The 27098-nt window shown below is 48.9% G+C and overlaps 1 protein-coding gene across 7 annotated transcripts in view; it reads right to left on the bottom strand.

The window, feature by feature from the left end:
• Nucleotides 1-27098, bottom strand: part of ASB13 (ankyrin repeat and SOCS box containing 13) — a 44127-nt gene extending 17029 nt beyond the window's left edge. The window contains exons 1-8 of one of the 7 annotated variants that reach the window (XM_082387167.1): nt 26861-27014; nt 14317-14504; nt 13027-13177; nt 10647-10781; nt 4309-4500; nt 3054-3085; nt 2556-2703; nt 2059-2087 (exon numbers count right to left, since the gene is read on the bottom strand). In XM_082387167.1, the coding sequence (XP_082243293.1) occupies nt 2077-2087; nt 2556-2703; nt 3054-3085; nt 4309-4500; nt 10647-10781; nt 13027-13177; nt 14317-14504; nt 26861-26903 (900 nt within the window). In that variant the 5' untranslated portion in view covers nt 26904-27014 and the 3' untranslated portion in view covers nt 2059-2076. Of the gene's footprint in view, nt 1-1169; nt 3086-4308; nt 4501-10646; nt 10782-13026; nt 13178-14316; nt 14505-23714; nt 23886-26860 lie in introns of those variants that run through there. The other 6 variants (XM_082387169.1, XM_082387166.1, XM_082387165.1 and 3 more) reach the window with 6 other exon arrangements.

The raw sequence follows: 27098 nt of genomic DNA on the forward strand, positions 1-27098 counted from the left end.
CCCATTGGCAGTCTGTGAGTTCCCATTTACCTATACGATCTATCAACATTAAGTAAGTGTCAGACCTTTTCATTTTCGTCAAGATGTTGGTATATAACAGTATCATTTTGTTGAACTGCGTATTCACTAATTTGCATTTCTCTCATCATTAGTGACCATCCTTTCCTGTCACGGAACATTTGAGGTTTCCTCTTTTGTAAATTTCTTGTTCATAGTCTTTGCCTGTTTTTTTACTGGGTTGTTAATCTTTTTCTGAATGATTCATAAAACATCCTTATATATTTCAATAACCATATCAATGTTGCAAATGTCTTCTCCAAATCTGTTAGCTGCATGTTGAATTTTTTTAAAATTTTGTTGAAGTATAGTTGATTTACAGTGTTGTGTTAATTTCTGCTGTACAGCAAAGTGACTCGTTTATACACATATATATATTCTTTTTCATATTCTTTTCCATTATAGTTTATCACAGGATATTAAATATAGTTCCCTATGTGCACATTGAGTTTTAAAACGTAAACCGCGAGGACTTCTGAATCGATTACTCCTGAAATAGGTGGTCCTATCCCAAAGTCAGAAGAGAATTATTTACATGGCTGTAAGATCTACACACATCAGCAAAGCCACAGAACAGTCACACATACAACTTTTACATTTGAGGAGCACATCTCAGTTTTCAAGGCATCTTCTAATCACCTAATTTTGGCCTCACAAAAACATCTGAGCCTAGCGGGGCCTCATTTTCTCATTGTTAAGATTCAGTGGTTGATCATCAACATCCTTTCAATGATCAAAGTCTGACCTTTGATCCCTCTCCTGCAGCTGGGAAGACCCAGGCTCAGACGGCTGGAGAGATGTCTTCAGCCTCACCCTACGGATGGGTCTAGACTGAAGGATCTTATGTCAATTACATCTCAGTAAAGGTGGGGAGGGGTAGGTACAGGAGGCCCTAGAATCTTAGTCATCTGATCCCTTGGGCAGGTTCTCTCCGCACGTGGGTGGCATTGAGACCAGCACCAGGGACAGAGAGGTGGGAAGATGGGAATGTGAGACAGACATCACCTGACCGTCCAAAACCCAGAGGAGATGACAGTGGCCCCTCTAACTCCCATAGGATGAAGCTCACACACACACACCCCAGTAAGAAAAGGGCCATGTGAACACAAGGATGGACTCTCTCCAACAACCTTTATTGAGCAGTGAGTATGGGGACCGGATTCTGCCCTGAGCACTCCACGTGTGGAAATGTTAGCAACTTTCATGGCTAGAGGCAAGTTCCTGTTACAGAGATGAAAGGGCAGAACCCAACGCTCTTTTTAATTTTATTAGTACACACAGATACACTGATTTACCCAGAACATGCATGTACACCTGCAGCCGAATGGGAGGGGCTCTCATCTCCACATACGATGAAGCACCATCGTAACAACAGCCAGAACCAAGGAGCTGGAAAATACCCACAGCTGCCAGCGTGGAACTTTCCACCAGATCTGGGCCCCACCCAGGTAGACCTGCCAAGAGGTGCCTCTGGTTGTGAGCACAGCTGGCATGACCTTGGCCCATCCTGGCTCACTCTACTCCCCACACTCCTGGGGGAATCTGGTGAGGTCACATTTCTGGGGACGATGGCTTCAGGCTTGACCCTCAAGAGGGTTCACAAGCGGTACCTTCTCCATTTCCCCTGAAACCAAATAGACCTCAACTACTTATACAGAAGTCCTCTAGTTTAACTCCCGGGTTTTGGGTTTGTTTTTTAAACTATGATATAGAATCTTAAGCAGACAGATGCAGTCTGAACATACTACGTCATGTTACCTCATGGTTTATCATGTAGAATTACTTGTTTCTATTACTAAAGAAACAGATTGTGAAACAGTTTCTTTCCCTGCCTTGATGGTGAGTCACATTCTTAGCCAGTTCAAAACACTGAGGCAGTGCCTGAAGCATAACAGATGTTCCTTAAGTATCCGCAAAATGCATGAATCCACGGTTGACAGTACCCACCAGGTGCCGGCGACCTCTTCTGCCAATTGCAGAGCTTCAAGGAATGAGCAAAACTTAGGGTGGGAAAAGGATTCATTTGGCAGCTGTAGAAAGAGATGAAAAACAATCTCTGAAGAGCTTCCTAACAGTGCTTCACATTGGATCACTACCCCTGGGAAGATGTGCTGAGATGCCTTCCTTTTACCTGTTGCTTTAGAGACTTGTTAACGAAACCTAAGTGTTACAGCGTATGTGTCTAAAAGTTTTTGCTTTATACACTTTTTAAAAGAATTGAGACCACAAAATAAAGAAAAACTTCCTAAGAAACACTGAGCTTATTGTGGGGAATAAAAAGCCTGAGGCTTCCCCACTAAGACCCGTATAAAGCCCCCCTGAGCGGTGGGTACACCTGGGCACAGGTGGGTCTCGGAAAGTGCTGACTATGGCTTCAGAAAACAGCACCCAAGTGGCAGGCTGTCCCCAAAGTGGCATCCCGGCCGCAGTCAGGACCCCCCCTCCCAGAGGCCCACCCCTCTTCAGCACAGGTCCTCCTTTTGAACACCCAGGGCCACCTGGTGCTGAAGGAATCAGAGATGGCGCCTCCCAGGCGTGTGGAATCAGCATCAGGGCTCTGGACCCCCAGCCCCGCTGGGCTCCCTTGTGCTCCTGGGAGAGTCTTTCCTGACAATCCCTCCGAGGGAGGTCTGTGAAGAGAGACAACTGCACGGCCGGGAGGATGCCAGAGTTAGACTGAAGTCCCGGGAGGGCCAGCCCAGGGCCTTCCCAGGGCCTCCGAAACACCTGCCAAGGGTCTGCAGAGAAGACGAAACAGGACGGCCCGGAGGGACTCCAGTCCTCTACAGCAACAACATGACTTCAATCACCCAGGGCAGAGCGACCCCGTGGCCCAACGCTGGGCTCAGCAAGGCCAGCAGCCCAGTGTCACCGGCCCACCCTGACCCCGTGTCTGCAGCTCAGTTGTAGGAAAGGTAGTCAATGAGCCGGGGAGGGATGTTCAACCTGGCAATTTTCTCCAGCCCCCTGACGCCAGCCGCCCTCCTCAGGCTCACCCTGCAGAGCTGGGACAGGCTCAGAGGTGTCTCTGGAAAAAGGGGACAAGACGCACATGAGGTTAGCTTAAGGAAGAAGCACAGCATCCTTCAACTTAACAAGTACCAACATGGAACTGAAAACACCTCCCTTTTCCTGAAAAGAGGCTGAACCCTGAGTACCTTCTCTGGAAGGCGACCAGGAAGGACAAATAGGGACCAAGGACGGAAGATCAGGAAATGGAATTCAGGCCATGGCCACTGGGATTTCATTTTGTAAGCTTTTGGCTTTTGGGGTTTTGTGATTTATGTTTTTCCCCATAACGTTATAACTCAGCACACAGATTTGCCAGCAAAGCACTAATCTACAGCTAGCAGGCTTGTTTGTCAAACTTCCAGACAAATGAGGGCTGGGGGAAGGTTCGGGCAGGCAGTGCTGGCTGCCCACCCCTGCTGTTCCAGGCCACAGGCTCTGCTCTGCTCCTGATCGCTACAGGCCACAGGGACCCACGGAGAACTGACCCACAGGGGCAGATAGTCCACAAATGCACATCTTGGTGGCAGAGAGTCAGGGCCACAGGCCTGAAGATGAAGCCTGGAGCTATAGCTCACGAGGGATGCACACCAGGGCCAAAGAAGGAAAGTGCCTGGAGGTCCCTGGCAGCTGGGCCACGGGAATGTGAACAGAGCAGGGCCTGGCCTCGAAGGCTGCCTTTAGGACCATCTGTGTTTGATCAAAGTATAAATCAACCAAAGAGAGTATTCTCAACTTATGAAACATTATGAAAGACAAAGCTCTCTGAAAGAAAAACAAACAGAATTACTAGTGACATTCATTTTCCCATTTACCTCCTCCCCCAGATTATTTGAATGCAGGAAAAGAAACACCTTCTAGGAAATGTTTCCCCGATAGACGTGGATGGTATTTGCCTCTAAACTCATGATGGATTTTGGTTGGGTAAGGTTGGCAAAATGTGGAATTAATGGGCTTTTTTTCAATTGATAAGTGTTTGAAAGCCTCTTGTGACTGTAATTCTATGTAAACTCATTTAAAAATGTGTCCCAGAGAGGAGGTCTTGTCTTAGCCAGATGGTTTGTCTTTTGTTCCCTGAAGAGTGAGGGCTGCATCTATATCATCGGCCTCATAGGGACCCAGTCTGAGTCAAGAAACGACTGACTCAGAGATGAACTGATATACGTGATCGCAACAAAGCCTCCTGCATGAGGTTCCCCCGCAGACCTCAGTGCAGGCATCACACGAACGACACACACTCACTCTCATAGTGCTCCAGGCACTTGGCGGGGGCACTGCTGCTCCAAGTGTAGTCGGATGGCTTCCGCCCCCGGTTGTCCCGGGCATAGATGTTGCCTCCAAACTGGATGAGCATCTCGATGAGGTCCACGTTCTTCACCTTGGCTGCATGGTGCAGCGCCGTCTCGTGGAGCTTTGCCGCATTCACGTTGGCCCCTGCATGCAGGTCCGGAGCAGGAACAAACGTCACCAAGGAGCACAGGACACAAAAGGAGCAACCCCTCCCCAGGAACAAAATCAAGACTCTGCTGCAGCCTTTTCAAAACCTTCTTCAAAATCCAAAAGCACTGATTCCTTTTATTTTTCCTTAGGAAAAGAGAGCTAAAAAAGAAGTATAACTGGAAACAACCAAAAAGAAGAAAAACAAGACAGAAACCTTCCCTGTGAGTTCAGAGGCTGCTCTAACGCCCTATGCTGTCTGTCCCCAGGTCCTGAGGCTCTGGAAGCTCAGGTGAGTTGCTCAAGCTCTCCTGCCGTCCTCCACGTGTACACACACACACACACACACACACACACACACACCATGGACACACACACACAGGCACACACATGTGCACATAGGTACACAGCTGCACACACCTCAGATACAGACATGCACTCAGGCACACACATCACGTGCACTCACACACCACGTACACAGGACAGTGGCTCTAAAAATGTGTGTTGTATGAATGAATGAACATTAAATATAAGAAATCTTTTACAAAAGGGGAGCTCAAAGGGAAAATAGGGAATGTTCCCCCCAAATTCCCTGAAGTTCAGATAGAGAGGAAGTATAGTAACTGTGAATTCAGCTCTGCCATCCACCTCGCTCTCGGGATGATAGTAGACATTCAGAAAGATGCAAACAAGTAATAACTAAACACAGCATTTTTAGATGCTTTTTCAAAATAAGAGATTTTGATAAAAATATGATTTGTGTAAAACACCATTCTTAGGGTACAACCGTCACCATTCTATACAGTGGGATCCCCTGGAGCCTCAGAATTTTTTTTAAGAAAATACCAACTTCTTTGAGGTCTGCTCCCAAGTGGATAAGGAGGTTACAAGAGAAAGGGGATGGGAGAAAAGTATTTTCAAGAAGCCAGCAAAGAGCCCAGCATCAGTGAAGATATTCCCTCAAATAACAGATTCAAATCACAATCATAAAATATTATCAAGGTGAGGCTTAAAAAAATCAGATCACCAGTATGTCACTGTGTAATAAGAAATTTTGAGGGTCAGAACAAGAGGAAATGAGGGGGTATAAGGCTATTAGATTTTCTAGTCCCACAGCTCAAAAATACTTGAAAACTTCTGCTTTCTGGTTTCTGACTTAAAATCATTTTAATCCCCTAGTAGAATATAAGAACTGTGTTCCTAAAGTAGTCTGTGTGATGCTAAGAAAATAGCAAGCATGCCAACACGTAACACACGTGAAGAAAAGCTACCCTACTTCCCAGAGCGAAAACTCAGACGGCAGGTCAGGAAAAAGAATCCCTCAGTTAGGAAGCAGGATAAATTACCTAATTATTTAACTTGGCAGATACGTATTACAAAAATAATAGTAAAAATCAATACATGAAATAAAAGAAGCATTTTCCCCACAATCTAACCAATATACCACATCAAGGGTTTCTTCCAATATTGCTGATACGAATAAGTAATGTTATAGTGTTGCAGCCATAATGCAAATATGAATTTGAACATTAAACTTGTAATGAAAAATAAGTTGCAAAGTCTGCAGAATCTGAAGCCCCTGTGGCTTCCTCTCAGGTCATTAATTCTCTCAATATTCTTGCCAATCGGGGAGGAAAGAGGCTGTCTCTATTTTAGGGACGGAGAAGGGTGGGTGGGGAAGCAGAGTCACTCTCAAGGTCAAGGAGAACCAGCACTGAACAGCTCTTCCCTCCCGCCCACTGTGGCTTCTCGGTACACAAGGCTTGGCGGCGTGACTGTTCCAAGGGACACACGGGATCTGTTTAAAATGTGCCTTGGTATCACTGGATTGGGCGCAGAGAGAGGGCTGGTGACTAAGAGGGGCAGCTAGCGTCTCCGCAGAAGCTGGAAAACAACGGACCAGAGCTTCCTGGAGCAACACGGGTGGGTCTCGAAAATTCAGGAATGGGTGAGCAAACAGGAAGGAGAGTCAAATCTATAACAACACCATTTACCGTGGTGAAAAATTCATGTCTCAACCAATAACACACAGATACTCATTAGAACGGTGGGATGGTGAGGGGGGCAGAGGAAAGAAGGAACGGAGAAGCCAGGGAGAAGGTGGCTTTGTGGGACTAACGATGACGTTGCCTGGAACTGAGGACAAAAGCCAGAGCCAGCAAAACACCCGACGCCACCTGGGCCTTAAAAATTCTCAATTCACGCATCAGAGAGAAGGGATCAGAGTTTGCTCATGATCAAAAGCCTGATTTCAAAGCAAAACAGGATTAGAGTGGATTCAGTAAAACCTCAGGGAACAAGGACAGGGGCTGTCACACGCCCACCAAGAACCCAGCACGACACTATGGAGAACAGTATGGAGGTTCCTCAAAAAACTAAAAATAGAGCTACCATATGACCCAGCAATCCCACTCCTGGGCATATAGCCAGACAAAACTCTAATTCAGAAAGATACATGCACCCCTATGTTCACTGCAGCACTATTTAGAATAGCCAAGACATGGAAGCAACCTAAATGTCCATTGACAGATGAATGGATAAAGAAGATGTGGTACATACATACAATGGAATACTACTCAGCCATGAAAAAGAATGAAATAATGCCATTTGCAGCAATATGGATGGACCTAGAGATTGTCATATTGAGTGAAGTAAGTCAGACGGACAAATATATGATATCGCATATATGTAGAATCTAAAAAAATGATACAAATGAACTTATTTACAAAAACAGAAATAGAGTCAAAGATGTAGAAAACAAACGTACGATTACCAGGGGGAAAGGGAGTGGGGAGGGATAAATTGGAAGATTGGGACTGACACATACACAATAATATATATAAAATAGATAACTAATAAGGACCTACTGTATAGCACAGGGAACTCTACTCAATACTTTGTAATGGCCTATATGGGAAAAGAATCTAAAAAAGAATGGATATATGTGTATGTATAACTGATTCACTTTGCTGTACACCTGAAACTAACACAACATTGTAAATCAACTCTACTCAAATAAAAAAATTTTTAAATGCACATATATATGTAAAAATAGAACCCGGCGTAATGCCCGGGACAGGGTGGCAAGCACAGGGGCTTGGGATTTGCTCGCTGAGACAACAGCAGAGACGTGAGGGACCAGCACTGCTGGGAAGGTGGACGCCCCTTCTGAACGCTCCCAGCACGGTTAAATATTTACTGCCGGGGACCAGATTAAAAGTTACCTCACCAGAAATAACTGGATTTTCACCCCCTTGGCCGCAATCCTCTGCAAAAATAATCCGCAGCTTGGCAGCTTGACCTCGCTGCCAACAGAAAGCCTCTGTGTCCACCCCGGGGGGGGCACCATGTGGCCCCGACGGCTCTGCTCCTCCTGCAGGGCCAGGACCCTCTCCAAAATCGCGTGCAAAAGCACCTGCACGTGTGTTTTTCTAGAGATGTGGTCCATAGCTTTCATCAGATGTTCCAGCAAAAAGTGACAAATCACTGCTCTAAAAAGAAAGCATATGCTGTCCTCTTCTCTCTACTTTTCTGTATGTTTGAGATTTTCCATAATTAAGAAGTAGTTTTCTTTAAGAAGAAAAGAATGCATGTGATCTAGGAAGGGGTGTCAAGGAGACCATCTGAGATTACAACAGAATCAGGGATGAAATCTGGAGCTGGTGGTAGACGCTGACACCTCAGGAACCTGCCCCAGGGGAAATCTCCTCAGCCCTCACTCCCAGGGGATGGAAGCTCCCTTTGTAACCACCGGATCCCCTGCTTAAGGCCGTCGTGGACATCATGGCTGCCTCCCACCCAGGAGCTGCACCCTGCAGTGTGGGGCAGGGGTCCCGGGGCAGGGGTCCTGGGGCAGGGCTGGGCACTGCTGGGTGAATCCCTCTCCTCAACCCAGGCCCCAGCCACTCAGAATGTGGCAAAATCTGGCCAAAGGGATGGGATAAGTTTTGGACTCGAACCCAGTTCAGGCCGATGGGACACAGGGAAGTGTGAGGGGGGAGTTTAGCTCTTCTGAGGTGAGGAAGCCATCAGAAGCCTCAAGAGTCAAGAATCTGCATTTTAGCCAAACTCTGCTGCTGCAGCCATTTCTCCCCTACTAGAGACGCCAGGCGTGGGATAAAGGGAACGGTGAGGAAGGCAGAGATGTAAGATTCAGAGGAGGTGAGTGCTTGCTGACACTGCTGAACCCCCCGCGTCAGAGAGACTCTGAAATCTGCTCTAGTTCTGATCCTTTCGTTTACTGAACCTGGAAACTCCCTCACCCAGGGGTCGGGGGAGCTGGTTTCCTCCTTCCTACAAAGGAGTCATCACTTACACAGGGTCCTCAGGACACAGAAAGGACAGTGGGTTACACCACTCGCTTGATCCTCTCCCCTCCAACCACGAGAAAGGAACCAGAGAGAAAACAGATGAAGGTGTGCTGCACATATGCACACCAGGCACCCTGCAGAGGGTGGCTGTGCTATGAAATTTTTATTTTAATAAGCTCAACAGGAACAATAGGTAGATGCCGTGGACAGAAACGGGCTCCAACCATCCCGTGAGCGACTCGGCTGGAAGACCCACTGTTTCTAATCTAGATATTTAATCTTTGCATAAAAAACAAAAACTACCCCAGTGACTAACCTTACACAAAATGAAGCGTGTTCACTGAAAAGACTTAAAAGTGGCACATTAAAGTGAAAAAGACTCAGTAGTAGAAAACTGTATATAACTGATGCTCAAAAGACCGTCATCCGGAAAGAATTCATCCTCTATTTCTGAACCATTTTGGTTTTTCCCTAGGTTGCCCCCAGAATGGACAAGATGGCTGAGCGAAAATGTTCCCTCAACAAAACATTTAAGTTGGGGGCTTCCCTGGTGGCGCAGTGGTTAAGAATCCGCCTGCCAGTGCAGGGGACACGGGTTGAAGCCCTGGTCCGGGAAGATCCCACATGCCGCAGAGCAACTAAGCCCGTGCGCCACAACTACTGAGCCTGTGCTCTAGAGCCCGTGAGCCACAACTACTGAAGCCCACGTGCCACAACTACTGAAGCCCACACGCCTAGAGCCCGCGCTCTGCAACAAGAGAAGCCACCGCAATGAGAAGCCCGCGCACCGCAATGAAGAGTAGCCCCCGCTCACCACAACTAAAGAAAGCCCATGTGCAGCAACGAAGACCCAATGCAGCCAAAAGTAAGTAAATTAATTAATTTAAGAAAAAAAAGAATGCATTAGATGTGACCCTACTTTATAAAGAGAATCTTGAAAAAAAAAAAAATTTAAGTTGGGTTCATAGTAACTCCTTGCCCATAGCCACTTTGGCTACATTTTAAAACTTCTGTGGTAAACAGGTCCTGACTCTAGCTTCAGTTGGGCAGGTTGTTTGTTTGTTTTTAATAAATTATTTTTGGCTGTGTTGAGTCTTCGTTGCTGTGCACGGGCTTTCTCTAGTTGTGGCGAGCAGGGGCTACTCTTCGTTGTGGTGAGCGGGCTTCATTGCGCGGGCTTCTCTTGTTGCGAAGCCCGGGCTCTAGGTGCATGGGCTTCAGTAGTTGTGGCACGTGGGCTCAGTAGTTGTGGCTCGCAGGCTCTAGAGCGCAGGCTCAGTAGTTATGGCGAACAGGCTTAGTTGCTCCGTGGCATGTGGGATCTTCCCAGAACAGGGATCGCACCCGTGTCGCCTGCATTGGCAGGTGGATTCTTAACCACTGCGCCACCAGGGAAGTCTCTTGGGTTATTTTTATTTTGTTTTTGTTTTTCACCGTGGGAACCTCTCTATCATTAGGACACCTGACAGCCTCCTGGATCCTGACGCAGCTGACTCGCTTCCCCTGGTCCCCATCTCCTGATTCAGACCAGGCAAGCCTTGGGGACAATCCCCTGCGGCTGCCAAAAATAATCATTTGCGTTCGTTGAGCACCTACTGTGCAGCAAGTACTGTGGAAATGTTATCATGAATCCTCCCAACAGTCCTGCAAAATAGGTTTTATTTGTCCAGTTTTATAGATGCAGAAACTGAGGCCCAAGGACTCAGCTGACAAGTGGGAGAACCAGCTGCAAACCTGGGCTGCCTGACTGCACCAGTCAGCTCTCTGCCAGCTCGCAGCACAGGTGAACACAATGCACCCGCAGTGAGCCGGGCAGGTATAAACATGACGCACCTGCGTTGAGCAGCATTTTGACGCAGTCCAGATGCTCCCGGGCACAGGCCACGTGCAGAGGGGTCCCAAAGTGGCAGTCGTGCGCTTCCAGGTTGGCCCCAACGTCAATAAGAAGCCTCACACACTCAGAACTTCCTTAAAAGAAATGGAGACGGAGGAAAGGCATCGTATCACATATATTTGAAATAACAGGCTTGGCAGACACACGGCTGCTGGAGCAGGTGAGCCCCAAGCTTGGCGGCAGCAGGAGGGAAGGGAAGTGGGCCTGCATCCTGACCAGGAGCAGTGGGTCCTGGACACAGGGTGGGTGTCCTTCCCCGGGGAGCTCAGTGGCCCCCCGAGCTCACCAGGCAGTGGGAGAAAAGGAGGGAGGGCACGGCCGGCACCCGTGCTGGGAGAACACAAAGTTGGGCTCACCAGCTGTGGACGCAGAGAAGGCTCCTCACTGCTCTCCAGCCTTCGGGGGAAAGGGAAGGGTCTCCCCACCTCCAGCTGCCCCCCAAGCTGTGTCAGGAATGCCAAGCTGCCTGGATGAACTTCCCTAAACTTCCCCACTGCTCGGGTCCCCCCCCCCCCCCCCCCTCCCAGCAGACGCCTTTCTGGCCTCTTTCCTGGCTCCTCTACAGCGTCTTTAACTCCGGTTTGGGATCAGGCTTCATCCCATCCCAGACTCCATCCTCTCTCATCCCTTGATCATGCTTGGCTGTTGGCACCGACTCTCCACCTCCAGCCCTGAAACCCAGCCCCACCTCCACCACCGGGCGCTGGCCCTTCTCGGGTGGACATGCCTCCCACGACAAGGTCCTCCCCCGACTCCCCAGCCAGCCTCCTCCTCACCCTGAGTTGGTCTTGACGCCGTGCTCTCCTCTCCCTCACGTCAAATCCCATTGATTCTTCCCTCAAAGCTCTGCACATGAATCCATCCCACCTGGGCTCCAAGAGCTTTGCACTTGGGTCACTGCGATGGCCCCCCAGCTCATCTCTTCATTTCCAGGATATCCCCCCCGCCATTTCATATTGAAGGGCAGCAGAATATGCCACCCCAAAATATGCCACTTAGGCATAAGGACTATTTGGAGCTGAAGACAAGTAAGAAGCAGCAGATACAAGAAAAGCTCTCTTGTCTTCCCCCATTTGTCTAAAAGCAGGACATAAATGTATAAAGGTGTCCCCTCCCGTCTCTACCAGGAAAGACAGAAGGTAACCACCAGGGACAACTCTAGACCCTGATCAGCCCAGAGCCGGCACCAGAGGAGTCCACACCGCAAATCTTACTAACTGGCCTTTGTCTCCCAGGAGTTCCCCGCTGTATTTGCCTTCATATAGCTTACCATCCCTAGAAGCTCATGGTCCTTTTCCTTGGTCTTGTGCCTGCTCAACAGAATTACTGCTCTTTGTTAAGATGCTACATAAACCCCAATTCTAACGACCCTTTGCCTGAGCTCTCCCGTGTGTATGTGCAATGCACACACTAACTTCCACTTGTGTTTCTCTTGTTAATTGGTCCCTTGTCAGTCTCATCGGCAGGGCCCCAGCCAATGAACCTAAGATAGGTGAAGGAAGAAAAATAAACTTCCCTCCACTACTCTGTACATGGATGGCCACTAAACAAACCTTTCAAAAATGTGTTCTTATCATTCAGCATCTGCTCAAAAACCTTCAGAGCCGTCTGTAGCAATTCCCAGTGCCTGTGGGCGACCAAGGTGACCTAACTGTGGGATTCAGGGTGAGGGCAGCAAAGACTGGCCCTGTGTGCAGCCGTGGAAGAGCCCACACCCCGCACCCTAACAAATGCAGCGAAGACGAACACCGCGCCGACCAAAGCACAAGACACAAGTGTGCAAACCTTGCTCAAAACAGTCGAACCCAAAATCCCTGGTCTGTCATCTGAAACACTGCCCACCAGCTGGCCTCGCCCCAAATTTCCAGTTCTGCCTGTTGTAGCTCCTCTGCTGGGTGCGTCTGACCCAGCAAGGCTGGAGCAGCCTTATCCTCCCACCGTCTGAAATCCACCTGTTCTCAGAGGGCAGGTGAAAACCCACCTGCTCCCTGAGCCTCGAGGACCAGCTCTCGGCTCCTCTGAGAGTGCCTGCCTGGGGGTACGTCTGGGCCTCATCTCCCCACAAGATCAGGGGCCTGCAGGGCAGAACGAGTGAGCGGCTGCCGAGGGCACCCATTTCCAGGGTTAGCATCTGAAAGGCACCGAATCAGCTAGAAATAGAACCCTACCTTCAGCCCCCAGCCCTGGGTGAGGACTGTATCTCCAGGAGGAAAAGCGTCAGATTCCACGGCTGACGGACCAAGAGCCAGACCCAGCCTGGGAGCCCCGCTTCACCAGCGGATGGCTTCCCCTCCTGGCTATCACCGCTACCCGACTCACCACTCATGCAGGCCTCGTGCAGCGGGGATGCCGTGTACAGGGGCGGGTTGACCTTGGCCCCGTGGGAGAGCAGGAGCTTCACGCACTCGATGCTGCCCGAGGCACAGGCGTCACAGAGCGGGGTGCTGCCATCGATGTTGCGGGCGTCCACCTTGAGGGGGAGGAAACGAGCATCAGAGGGCAGAGGGCAAGGTACAGGCCACTCGCCTTCTCATCCTGATGCACGTTCATCTTTGAGACACCACGTAGTTTTTCGAAGTTCTTAGGTTTTCTATTACGTGCCGAGGTGCTGTGCCAGGCAAGGGGGTTCAGAGACAGAAAGTAGGGCATGTCTACTGGCCGCCTAAGTACAGCGGGTGTGCAACTGGGGGCTTTTTTTTAGCTCAGCCTCACTCCGGCCACCACCCCAACACCTAATAAGCACAGGCAGGGTATGAAAACGGGCTTTAACTCCAGCCTCAGCTAGGAGGAGTGCCTGAAACTGTTTAACATGCCTCCTCTAGTTGGAAAATCATAAGGCAGGAAAAGGCAACTCCCCAAACTGGCAGATTCTGCTTAGAATTTGTCCAAATTCAGCTGTTTACTTGGGTTCATGCTGAAGCTGGTTCCATTTCCTGTGAAACCGCCTTCATAGCCAAGTTCTGGGAAGAGTGAGCAGAGCACAGCCTTCCCTTCTTCCTCACCCCCCACCGCTGTCCCACGGCAGCTCCTACCAGCTCACCCAGCCAACTGGTAAATACCCAGCAATTCCACCAGCTGGTTACCAGATACCATATGCTGGGGGCTCCACATGGGCTGTGGTGTGAGTACATATACTAGGGGAAAGCAGCGAATGTTCTTGTTCGTTTTACCTGTCCTTCCAGAGCTAGTTTGCCAGCATCCCACTTAGTCATCCTGCTCTCTGAGCCCAAAAGACTCCTGCCGCCAAGGCCCCGCCAGCCCGGTAGGCAGCCCGCCTCTGTGTCCACAGCCTGCCTGCCCACGTGCAGAGCAGAGCATGCCATCGCTTTGCTAACCCGGCCTTCTCTTCCACCACCAGTGACCTCCCGACAGCCAGGTCCACGAGCACGCTCACTGGTCCTCCGGGTGTGGTTGCCATGGAGACCAGCCCTCCCTCCTCCTTCGGCCCCTGCTACAGCCCACTCTGGTTTCCCCCTTCCTCTCCTTCTCAGCCTCCTGCGGTGGTTTCCTTTCTTCCCATGTGTTGCATAACACAGAACGCTCTTCCCAAGCCTCCTTCCCTGTGGAGCTGGTCCCACCAGTCTGGGGACCATGCTGCGGGTGGCTCACCTGGGCCCCGGCGGCCAGCAGCAGCTGCACGCACTGCGCCTGGCCCTGCAGGCTGGCCGCGTGCAGGGGCGTGATGGAGTCCACCATGACCTGGTTGACGCAGGCCCCACTCTCGATCAGCTGCTGCAGCTGCCGGGTCTCCCCCCGCTGGGCTGCCTCGTGCACGGGGGTGCGCTCCACCCAGAAACCTGGAAAGAAACACATGCGGTGCTAAGAGCATGCCACTTCTGTCCAGGTCAGATGAACCCCAGGACCCTTTACGAAACCCAAGCCATTGTATACACGATGGTGTAACTGGTCCAAACACCCCTACTCAAAATCCTTGAGTGATCCCCACTGCCCGCGGGTGGAGTCCAAGTCTTTGGTGAGGCCTACAAGGTCCTTCATGATCTGGAGCTTGCTCACCTCCTTGACCCATCTGCCACCACTGCCCTACACAAGCCCACTCTCCAGCCACACAGCTGGCTCACCGTGGCCCCCTGCCCTTGCACACCTGCATCTCTACATATATTCTCTCTGCCTGAGAAGCCCACCTTTGCCCCCACCCCGATCATCCATTTTGCATCTCCTGTTTAGATGTTATGTCATCCACGTGGGCCCATTTGAAATATCTCCTTCTCCGGAAGACACGTCTCCCACAACCCTGACATCTACATGCTTATGATGCAGCACTTGTACTGTCCCCCCTCCTGGCCTGGGAGAGCCTTCAAAGTAGGGACTTGATTTAATTATTCAATTATAGCAGAAATCTCAGGATTTCCTACATACAAAATCATGTCATATGCATTTAGATAGAGGTAGCTTTGCTTCTTCCTTTCTAATCTGAATGCCTTCTTTTTCTTGCCTAACTGCCTTGGTTTGAACATCAAGTCCCACATTGACCAAAAGTGCCGAGAGGCACCTCCTGCCGTGTTCCTGGTCCTGGAGCTTTGTCCTTCACCACGAACCGTCATGTGAGCTGTGGGTTTTCAGAGATGCGCTTTATCTGGTCAAGGAAGTTCTCTTCTATTTCTAGTTTGTTGAGTGTTTTTATCATGAGAGGGTGTTGCATTTTGTCAAGTACTTTATCTGCATCTATTGCAAAGATCATGCTGGCTTTTTTTCCTTAATGCTGTCAAAATGCTGTATTACATTGATTGATTCTCAGATGTTAAACCAACCATGCATCCCTGGGATAAATTCCACTTGGTCATGGTGTATAATCTTTTTATACATTGCTCAATTTGGTTTGTGCATATTTTGAGAATTTGGGGGTCTACATTCGTAAGTGTCATTTTTCTTGTGATTGATGTATTTGTCTGGTTTTGGCATCAAAGTAATACTGGACTCAGAGAATGAGTTGGGAAGTATTCTCTATTTTAATTTTTGGAAGAGTTTATGAAGAATTGGTATTAAATCTTTAAATATTTGGTCAAATTCATCTGTGAAGACATCTGGGCCTGAGCTTTCATTTATTTAAGTTTTTTTTAATAATTCAATCTCTTCATTTGTTATAAATCTATTCAGACTTTTTTTTTTGAGTCCATTTTGGTAGTTGGTAGTTTGTCTTTTTAGGAATTTGTCCACTTAATGTACATTATCTAATTTGTTGGCATACAATTTGTTATGGACTGAACTGTGCCCCCTGCCACAAAATCCATATGTTGAAGCCCTAACCCCTAGTACCTCAGAATGTGACTGTATTTGGAGATGTAACTTAATTACAGAAGTAATTAAGTTAAAGTGAGGCCATTAGTGTGGGCCCTAATCCAATCTGACTGGTGCCCTTATAAGAAGAGGAGATTAAGACACACGGACACCAGGGATGAGTATGAACAGAGGAAAGACCATGTGAGGACATGCAAGAAGGCGCTGTCTGCAAGCATAGGAGAGAAGCCTCAGGAGAAATCAAGCCTGCTGGCACCTTGATCTTGGACGTGCAGCCCCCAGAACCTGAGAAATAAATGTGTTGTTTAAGCCTACAGTCTGTGGTGTTCTGGTATGGCAGCCCAAGCAGACTAATAAACAATTGCTCATAGTATTCCCTTATAATCATTTTATGTCTGTAATGTCCATAATAACATCCCCTCTTTCATTGCTGATTTTGTAATTTGAGTCTTTTTTCCCCGCCTTGGTCAGTTTAACTAAAGGCTTGTCAATTTTGTTGATCTTTTCAAAGAACCAACTTATGTTTTGTTGATATTCTGCATTGTTTTTCTATTCTCTACTTCATTCATTTCCTCTCTAATCTTTATTCTTTCTTTCCTTCTGCTTTCTTTAGGTTTAGTTTGCTTTTCTATTTCCAATGTCTTAAGATGAAAGGTTATTAGGTTATTGATTTGAGCTGTTTCTTCTTTTTTTAATGTAAACGTTTACAGCTATAAATCTCCTCTAAGTATGGCATGAGTTGCAGCTTATAAGTTTTGGTATGTTATCTCTTCATTTTCATTCATCTCAAACTATAATTATTTATTTTTGCATTCCAACCTCGTAAAATACATGTTCAACAACGATGTGTTAAGAAATAAACAAAGGCACGACTCCTCTCCCAAAAAGGAGTAAAATTCTCTAACATCCCCCCTTTCTTCCACAATGCCTTACCTCTCCCCCTCCCCCCCTCCCCTGCCCTCAGCTCTAGAGAACCAGGTGCACAAGATGCAGCACCCTGACCTCCCATGTTTTAGCCAAGGTTCTCAAACTGGAGCTTCCATCAGCATCGCCTGGAGGGCTTGTGAAATCGCAGGCTGCTGAGCCCCACCCCCAGAGCTGAGTCAGGGGTCCTGGTGGGGCCTGGGAATCTGAGTTTCTAAAAAGTGCCCAGACAATGCTGATGCAGCTGGTCTGGGGACCACACTTGAGAACCGACACCACTTCTCCCTCTGAACAAAGCTCCCTTCTCTCCCCACCTCTGGCCTCCCTATCTCACCCCCCACCCCTCCCTGCTCATCCTAGATAACGCCTACTTGTTCCTTTCCTGACTGAAGTGCAGCGGTCAGGTTTGCAGGAGGCCTTGCCCAGCCTCAGCCCCATCCGCGCTGGGTGAGCCCCTCATCTGTGCCTCCACCAGGCCTTACTGTGCTGTGGTCCCCACCTGGTTGCCTGCCGTGCAGCAGAAGTAGACTAGTAGTGGGTTCCCAGAGCCATCCATCCCACCCAGACAAGCGGTCTAAGTTAATCACAGGATTCCCATCTCCCGTAGGACGTCTGACCCAACTCCACTGAACGACACATGAGGGAGAGGCTGCTGAGAGCGTTCACAGTTTCGACACACCCCTCGCCCCCGATGTTGCCTAGACGTGAGCTGGGAAGTGCCGAGGCCGTCGGGCCACCTGCCTAAAGTCGGCTCTGAGGATGGGAAGCACCAGGTGAGTCACTGGTCACCTGGGGCCTGCAGCCCTGACAGCCAGGCTTCCTGTGGTGTGAGGGTGATGTTTCTTTACAGTTTAAGCCAGGTGCAGACAAACGCATGCAAACTCAAGAGTATAAACTCCCCAGATGCAGAAACTACAGGATGTTTTCTCAACACCCGTCAGAGCACCTGGGATACAGGGCAGTCTTCTAGACACTCTTTTAAAACGTCATAAATGACAACAGTGCTGGATTATGCTGACACATCCTTATTGTCAAGCCCCAACTTCGGCAGACGACCACATTACACACCTCTTCATAATAAGCAGTTTCCTTTTATTATAACTACATTTTATTATCACATCTCCCTAGAAAACCTTCTGATCAACCACATGGTTCCCAAGTCTTATCAGAAGCACTTTCACGAACCATATCTGGGGTGAATGTATTTCCTTGGCAGATGGATAACCTCCTGGGTTATGTGTTGATGACTGTCCCCTCTTGGAGATCCCCTCATTTCCGCCGACCTACAGCCCTACCCCACCCCCGCAGTGGAGCCACGTGGTGCGTGGCTCAGGGTTCTCCAGAGCCAAACCGCTCAGGGCTAAAACTCAGCGCGGCCATTTATTAGCTTGTGCGAGAAACAGCTTCCCTGACTGTCAGTTTTGTCACCTGTAAATTGGGATAATAATATAGTTCATTCATCGGCGGGTTATGAAAATTAAATGAATGAAAGTAAAAGCACTTAGCGTTGGGCCGGGCACAGAGTAAGTGCTCCATAAATGGAGTCTATTTGTGGTATTTTAACCCCCTCATTGCACCTAACTGTGCGACTGCACAGGGGTCATGGGGGGCCGGGGAAGTGAACGGAGGACTGGAACGCAGAGGGAGATCTGATCCCCACAAATGTAAAAGCCAAGCTTGGGGAACGTCTTACTTACTGTCCCAGGAGTAAGTAAGTAAGCCAAGCTTGGGGACCCCAGTATGTCTTCCAGTCGTGATGAATGGCCACCTGCATGCCTGTCTTGCGGGGTGGGTAGTGGAAAGCAGCTGTGGATCACTCTCAAGTCAGTCTGGGGGGAGCAGAACCCCAAGGGCAGACTGAGTAAAAAGAGGAGAGCAGGGCGAGTCCTGGGTCCTGCAGGAAGGAGGAAAGTGCAGCTCAGGAATGCGGTGCAGGGAAGGCCTGAGCATCCCTCAGCAGCCCATGCAGGTAGATGCAGCCTCTCCCACCGCGGTGCACAGAGACGGATGGACATGGCAATCAGCAGGTCACGGTCATGGGCGGGGGAGGGTGGGGAAACAATTCAAAACAACAGGACGACTGCGATAGTGGTGGAACAGGTCAAGCTACAGGAACTTAGAAGCAAGATAGCCCATCAGGAAAGCATCACGGAGGAGGCGGGGCTGCAGTGAGCCACTGGCTTGGCTCTATTCCCAGCACCTGGCACAGTGCGAGGCCCAACAAAGATGCTCACGTCACTTGCTTGTTGAGTGCATAAGGGACGAATGAATGGAAGGAATTACTAATGTGAATTATAAAGTGTAGACATAAAATTTTTTAAAGAAAATCTAATTGTATCTCTTTATGACCAGTCTATAGAGGAAGTGCAACTTACTGGGAACCATATTTTCTAGTGAATAAACATCAGCTGCAGTTGTCTTAGCAGCAACTGAGGGCAGAGATCAGAAGCAGCAGGTGTGATAACACAGGAGAGCATTTGTGTGCATCAAAGAGCATAGTCAACAGTGAAAAGGCACCTATAGGATGGGGAGGAATATTTGTAAACCATGTATATCAGAATATATAAAGAATGCCTACAACTCAACAACATAAATAACCCAATTAAAAAATTAACAAAGGACTTAAATAGGTATTTCTCTAAAAAAGATATACAAATGGTCAACAGGCACATGAAAAGATACTCAACATCACCAATTATCAGAGAAATGCAAATTAAAACCACAGTGAGATACCACCGCACACCAATTAGGATGGCTACTATCAAAAAACAAAAAATAAATGTTGGCAAAGATGTGGAGAAATTGGAACGCTTGTGCATTGTTGGTGGGAATGTAAAGTGGTGCAAGGACTTTGGACAAGAGTATTCTGGTTCCTCAAAAATTAAAACAGAACTACCATACGATCCAGCAATTTTTATCCTAAGAAAATGCAAACACTAACTTGATAAGATATGTGCACCCCTATTCACTGCTGTATTATTTACAATAGTCATGACATGGAAACAACCTAAGTGTCCATGGAGGGATGAATGGATAAAGAAGATGTGATATATACACACAATGGAATATTACTCAGCCTTAAAAACGAAAGAGATTCTGTCACAGGCTACAGTGTAAATGAACCTTGAGGACATGATGCTCAGTGAAATAAGCAAGTCACAACAGACAAATACTGTACGATTCCACTTATATGAGGTTCCTAGAATCAAAGTCGTAGAGACAGAAAATGGAATAGTGGCTGCCAGGGGTGGGGAAGGGGAGAAATGGGAAGGTGAACAGGTGCAGAGTTTCCTGTGTTATAAGATGAAAAAATTCTGCAGCTCTGTTGTACCAAAATGTGCATGTGCTTAATACTGCTGAACTGCACACTTAAAGTTTACCATCTTAACCATTTCTATGTTTTTAGCCACAATTAAAACTTTAGCCACAATTAAAACCTTAAAAATTATTTTTTTAAATGTCACTTTTGGGGCTTCCCTGGTGGCGCAGTGGTTGAGAATCTGCCTGCCGGTGCAGGGGACATGGGTTCGAGCCCTGGTCTGGGAGGATCCCACATGCCACGGAGCAACTGGGCCCGTGAGCCACAGTCACTGAGCCTGCGTGTCTGGAGCCTGTGCTCCGCAACAAGAGAGGCCGCAATAGTGAGAGGCTCACGCACCGCGATGAAGAGTGGCCCCCGCTTGCCACAACTAGCGAAAGCCCTCGCGCAGAAACGAAGACCCAACACAGCCATAAATAAATAAAATTTTTTTTTTTTAAAAGTCACTTTTAAAAAAATTTTATTTATTTATTTATTTATTTATTTTTGGCTGCGTTGGGTCTTCGATGCTGCACGTGGGTTTTCTCTAGTTGCGGCGAGCGGGGGCTACTCTTTGTTGTGGTGCGCGGGCTTCTCATTGCAGTGGCTTCTCTTGTTGCAGAGCACAGGCTCTAGGTGTGTGGGCTCCAGTAGTTGTGGCACGTGGGCTCAGTAGTTGTGGCTCACGGGCTCTAGAGTGCAGGCTCAGTAGTTGTGGCACACGGGCTTAGTTGCCCCGCGGCATGTGGGATCTTCCCGGACCAGGGCTCGAACCCGTGTCCCCTGCATTGGCAGGCGGATTCTTAACCACTGCGCCACCAGGGAAGCCCTAAAAATTATTTTTTAAAGAAGTAACAAAGATGGAGGAGGCCCCAGAGATGGGGGAGGTTGTCACCCACAGCTGCAGGACAGACAGCAGCGTCCAGGCCCCTCCTGCCTCTTGCCCGTGCTTCGGTTCAAGGTCACGGAGATACCTGTGTCACTCCTCCTGCTGACCGGCTGCTGTCAAGCCAAGCTCATGAAGGACTAAGTGAAAACCATCATCTGCAAAACCAGAGTCTCACCGACACCACCTACAGATCTTCTACCGGACAAGTGCAAGGTCACCCCGAGAAGGAATGACAGGTGCTTGAGAACATTTTTGCCACTTTTCTGCACCCCTACCTGACCTGATTGATCCAGCCTGGGTCCCAGATGTGCACCGGCTGACTCCCAGCCCGACACCCCTGTGTACCTTGGCTGGGCCCTGACACTCTCACGTCTGAGGGCTGGCCCTGCCCTGCCCAGGCCCAGCCTTCGGGAATCAAGAAGCCCCAGCTGAACGCTTCAAGTGGTTCAGCGTCAGCCTTCCCTCGGGAGCGGGATACATGGTGAGGAGCCTCAGGAACCACCCAGCTCATGAGTCCGACGCCTGTCTGTCCCTTAGCCCTGTGACCTGGGGCACGTCACTTATCCTCTCAAAGCCTCAGTTTTCAATTACACATCAATTTTTTTTAAGCCTCAGCTTTCTCTCATATAAAATGGCGATGTTTTTGCCTACTCCCCTGGGGTGGCGGTAATGACAGTGAAATCCTGCTGGGCATTACCGCCACGGTGCCAGGCAAGTGTACGACGACAGCACACACTATGACCATGATGGGATTCTTAGCATCATTCTATTTCTGCTGGTCCTGTTTGGGTCCCAGCCTCCAGTTCTACTGTCTGTCATGTTCCAAAGCCCCACCTGGGACGCCGGCTCCAGCATCTGGATCCCGCATGAGTCCCCCGTATGGAGTCCCAGCCCCTTGGCCCTGGCACCCGCCTTCTCTACGCGTGTCCAGCAGTGGGTGTTCCAGACCAGCTCCCCTGGCCGACTGTTAAATATTCAGCAATTCCGCCAGGCGGAAACCCCTGGGAGCTGAAATCAGCATGGGGTGAGTATTTACACCAGGGAAAGCAGAAAATCAGATCAGGTTTCCTTTTTTTTTTTTTTTTTTTTTTTTTCCTTTTTTCTCCAGAGAGCCAATTTACCAGCATCCTGCTTAGTCATCCAGAGCCCAGAATCCTGCTCTTTGAGCCCAAACAGCAGCTCTCAGCCAAGGCCCCACCGGCCCTCCTAGAGAGCCTGTCCTTGCGAAGTGCAGGGCCTGCCGGGCTCCCGTTCCACATGCAGAGCGGAGCACTCATCGGCCCCACCCACCTGTCCAGAGTCTAGAACCCGGCCCCCGTGCAGACCCTGACCCTGACCACTCCTCCCCCAGCTGGGGGGCCCCTCCACACAGCAGCCCCACTCTAACAAAGAGTGTTTTCCAAACACCACGGAGAACACCTACACCACAAGCGGATCCAACGTGCTCAGTATCCACCAGGCACCCTTCAATGCTGCTTGGGCCAGGAATCTTGCTCCAGGTATGTCATGAAGGGGGGCCCAGGGCCCTCGCTGCAGACATGTCCTTCTCGGCCACAGCTGCAGCTCTGAAATAAGCCGTTCTCCCCAAATACCCCAGTAAATAAATATTCTTGAAATGATGATGGATAGCCTCCCCATACCCCATCCATGCCCGTGGGGCACCTGTGTGCAGATGTAGCCGCTGGGAGCGGCTGCTGAAGCCACAGTGGAGCTGGTGTTTTGAGCACCGCTCTCAGCAGGCTAAACTCAGCTTTTGGGAAAGTCAGGGGTCCCAAGTGACTTGTCCCCCAAGGTCCCAGAAGGCCAAGGATTTGTGTGTACAAAGCAGAAACAGATTGAAGAGCTAAAAGGACCTAGAAATCATGGCAAAGTGTACCCATCCATCTGATAGTACAGAGTGAAAAAACAAAATAGGGGCAAAAACCCACAAGGACAAAGAAACCAGCACCTAAGAATGACAGACCTGCTCCAGAGGATGCTGTAAGGACCAAAGACACAATACATGCGAAGTGCCTGGCACAGGTGGTGCTTAATATATGCTTTGTGGTGACCACCCATCTTTAACGTGCTGTCCGAATTAAAGTTCAGTGAGCTTGATATTACCAGTCACCTTGATTCTAAGGGAAAATGGAAATCATTTTTATATGTAGAAACACATTTAGAAATTGGGGCTGAGAATTTTGTTACTCTTGAAGAGATTTTTCAACAAGTTCTATTTCAGCGTTTTAATTATGAATACCCCAAATACTGTTTGTCAGTAAACTTGAGGTTGGCAAACGTGGTTTTAAGATCTGTTAAATGGGATAAAAATTAAAGAGAAAAGGTTTACTTTCCTACAGGGACAAGACAGTCAAAGCTCAGTTAAGAGAGGCAAAAGGAAAGTGAAAGAGAATAAGTGAAAGCAAAAGAGAAAAGTGGGAAGAGGTTACCGAAGCAGCAGACAGCGAGGGAAAAGGAAAGAAAGATCTTCCTAAACATGCTTAATGAGAAACGCCCGAATCCAACTCTCGCCCTCACTCAGCAGCCCCTACTAACCGCTCATCCAATTCTCTGCCACCCAACCCCTCCCCTTGCCTCGCTCCCACCCCACGGTGCTGATGACCAGGGCAGGAGGGTTATAACAAAAAAATCAAAACTCACTTGTACTGCTATAGTTGGCAGCCACTCCTGGCCGCAGTGACTACCCGGAATCCCAGCTGGTGTTAAAATCAGCCTCATTTCCTTCAAACGTTTTTATTAGCAGTGTAGTATAGTGCCCAGAGGCTTCTCCACTAAAGGACACATCTAGACACTTTTAGAATGCAGCTTTCACTAAGGCAGAAACAGAAGCACGATTTGAGAAGATTTTAAGGAAGTTGACCTCCCAGCCAGGGCACTGATTATCTAGATCTCTCAAAGTACTTTCCATACAATTCTAGGTTTAAAAAATCAAATTCCGGAATTCCGTGGCAGTCCAGTGGATAGGACTCCTTGCTCTTACTGCCAGGGCCCCAGGTTCCATCCCTGGTCGGGGATATATATATATATATCAAATTCCACAGACTCAACAAAAGGATGAACTTGGATATAGGTTCCCGGGCACCGGGACTCAGATCAATCTACCATCCTGATTGTGGACCCCCGGAGGCAAAGACATTTCTCAGAGCCCGAAAGGTGCTATAGTACAGAGATGATGGGTGGTAGCAGTGCTCCCCAGTCCCCTGAGAACCCACAGCGGACATGGCTCATCCATCCCAGTCACAAAACCAGCTCAGCGCTCCAGACAGCCCTACAAATTGATTACAGATGAACCTATCTGATAGGAAGGACATAAGCATTTTTAACGTAAAACAAGCAAAACAAAAAGAAACAAAACAAAAAAGAACCACCTGTGTTAAAACCTCAGCTTTGTGACTTCCTAGCTGTGCGAACTCAGTTTCACCTCTAAGTTAATCGATAATGATGACTGTCCTGTAGCTGTCACAGGGCTCGTGGCCAGCGCCTGGCACACGGCCAAGCAGCTCAGTGGCTCTCATCACGGTCCCAGGGGCTGCCTCTCCTTTTCTCTCTCCATCCCATCTTCCCAACACCCCAGAGGCCAATGAACTGGTTAGACTTCGTGGCTGAGGATACCTGAAGAACACCAGCAGCTCACCCTGCTTAGAGCCCAGATCCCTAAGGCACCCTTTCATCTTCTGCCAGCCTCTTGCTTCCAAGTCAGAAGCCCTTGAGCACAGATGCTGAATACAAGAGTCACGTTTTCAACTTTACAAATAGACACAACCTAGGGTCAATAATGATATGAATTACATTTGCTAAGTAACAAACACTGGATTCACTTTAGGATGTGACTTGCCCTAAATTCTTGGTTCTTATTGATAAGGCCATATTATAAGACTGCAACCTTTACCTCTGTGAGGTGTTATATTAAAACTAAAGCTACAGGGCTTCCCTGGTGGCGCAGTGGTTAAGAATCCGCCTGCCAATGCAGGGGACACGGGTTCGAGCCCTGGTCTGGGAAGATCCCACATGCCGCGGAGCACCTAAGCCCATGCGCCACAACTACTGAGCCTGCACTCTAGAACCCGCGAGCCACAAGTACTGAAGCCTGTGCACCTAGAGCCCGTGCTCTGCGACAAGAGAAGCCACCTCAGTGAGAAGCCCACGTACCACAACGAAGAGTAGCCCCCGCTTACCGCAACTAGAGAAAACCCGCACGCAGCAACGAAGACCCAACGCAGCCAAAAAAAATTAAATAAAATAAATAAATTTATAAAAAAGAATAATAAAGCTACAGAGAACCTACTGTATAGCACAGGGAACTCTACTCAGTGTTCTGTGGTGACCAAATTGGAAGGAAATCCAAAAAAGGGGATATATGTATACGTATAGCTGATTCACTTTTGCTGTACAGTAGAAACTAACACAACATTGTAAAGCACCTATACTCCAATAAAATTTTTTTTTAATTTAAAAAAATAAAAATAAAGCTACACGGTTTGGTTAGAGTATACCACACGTATAGAATTTGAGATCAGAATGATAAAATGTGTTAAAGTTCCTATGATGGGCCTCTACTTCTGCTGGGATAGCAGTGTTGCTCTGGATTCAACACATTGAGCTTATTCATTAGCGTTGAGAATAAAACTGTCAGCAGGATGTATATTGGGAGAAATATATGAAATAAAACAATGACAATGTCAAAAATAGCCACGAACCCCAGAAACTGTGCGTCCATTAGTTTAGAATATGTTTTTCTTCTAAAGATACATTCCTTAAACTATAAAAAACATACTCGGAAGTGATGCTATGCTACTGAACCTTGTACATGAACAAAAATATTAAAATGTGTTTAAAAGGCTTCCATGGTGAGCTGTTTATTGCTTATTTAATTGAACCAACCAAACACAGCACACACTGGCAGGGTCAAAGTCCTGTGCCTGCCTGGGGTGGAATGCCAAGTAAAAACAGAGATGCTTATTAAATGCCTTTGATCCTGTGGCAGGTGGCTGTTTTGCAAAATCAACTAAAATAGCTTTGCTAGGGCTGCAGTTCCTCTTAAGCTAAATTAACCCTTAAGACTTCTCACTTTCATTCGCACTACATTTTTTTATCAGTGTAAAAATACTTTATAGATTATTTTTTTCTTTGCAGGCTTTGGAAGTGTTTTCACTGCTCATTTGCCCTAGAATTACTCCGTAGGCGGGAAAGTTTGCTTCCCCAAAGAATGGCCTTTTGCCCTCGAATCCATTTTACTCTCGGGTTGCCCAAACGGTAAAGAAGGTTCAGTTAAGAAGCGAGATCGCATGTCTCACACAGTGCGACAAGGGCACATGCTCCTTCCGGATTGGATTCCTGGGTGTATCCGTTGCATGCGAACGACCCTGCGCACGACCTTCCCACAGGGCTCCTGGAAGACGGTCCAGCTCCCACCCCGGGCCCGTGCCAGGGCTGCCCTACGAGTGGTCCCGCGTGGTTATTTACTAGGTTCTCCTCGGAACCTGGCAATGACCACGCACAGTCCCGCATCCTCCCCAGGGTGCGCAGCGCTCCGGTGGGTCTCCGGTTCTGAAGTCACAAGGATGACCCAGCCGGCAGGGGACCAGGAGCCGGACGCAGAAACCGCGTCTGAGCTGCATGGGACCCCCGGACCTGCTCCTTTAAAGACACGGCCCTTCGACCCGGGCCCAGCCAGACGCCCCTGACGAACCCCTCGGAGCGGGTTCGTCCCCGCTCGGGGCGAATGTCAGCAGATGCAGCTCTCGGTCCGCGAAGGCGGCCCCGCACTCCCGGCAACCCGCACGTACCCAAGTCGCCCAGGAAGCTGCCGTCTGCGGCACGGGTCTCCATGCCACCGGCTCCACGCGTCCCGGCTCTGCGGCCCGCCACTAGCACCGCCCGCTGGGCGGGGCCAATCGGCGTCGCCGCGCGTCCAGGAGAGGCGGCCGCGCGCGCCGGGAGTTGTAGTTCCAGGCCCGGCCGGCGCGGTTCCCCCAGCTCTGGGCCTGCGCCAAGCCGCAGACACGTGCGTCCGACTCCGCGCTC

The sequence above is a fragment of the Balaenoptera borealis genome (assembly GCF_965194805.1).
Source record: "Balaenoptera borealis genome assembly, chromosome: 3".
Taxonomy (NCBI): Eukaryota; Metazoa; Chordata; class Mammalia; order Artiodactyla; family Balaenopteridae; genus Balaenoptera; species Balaenoptera borealis.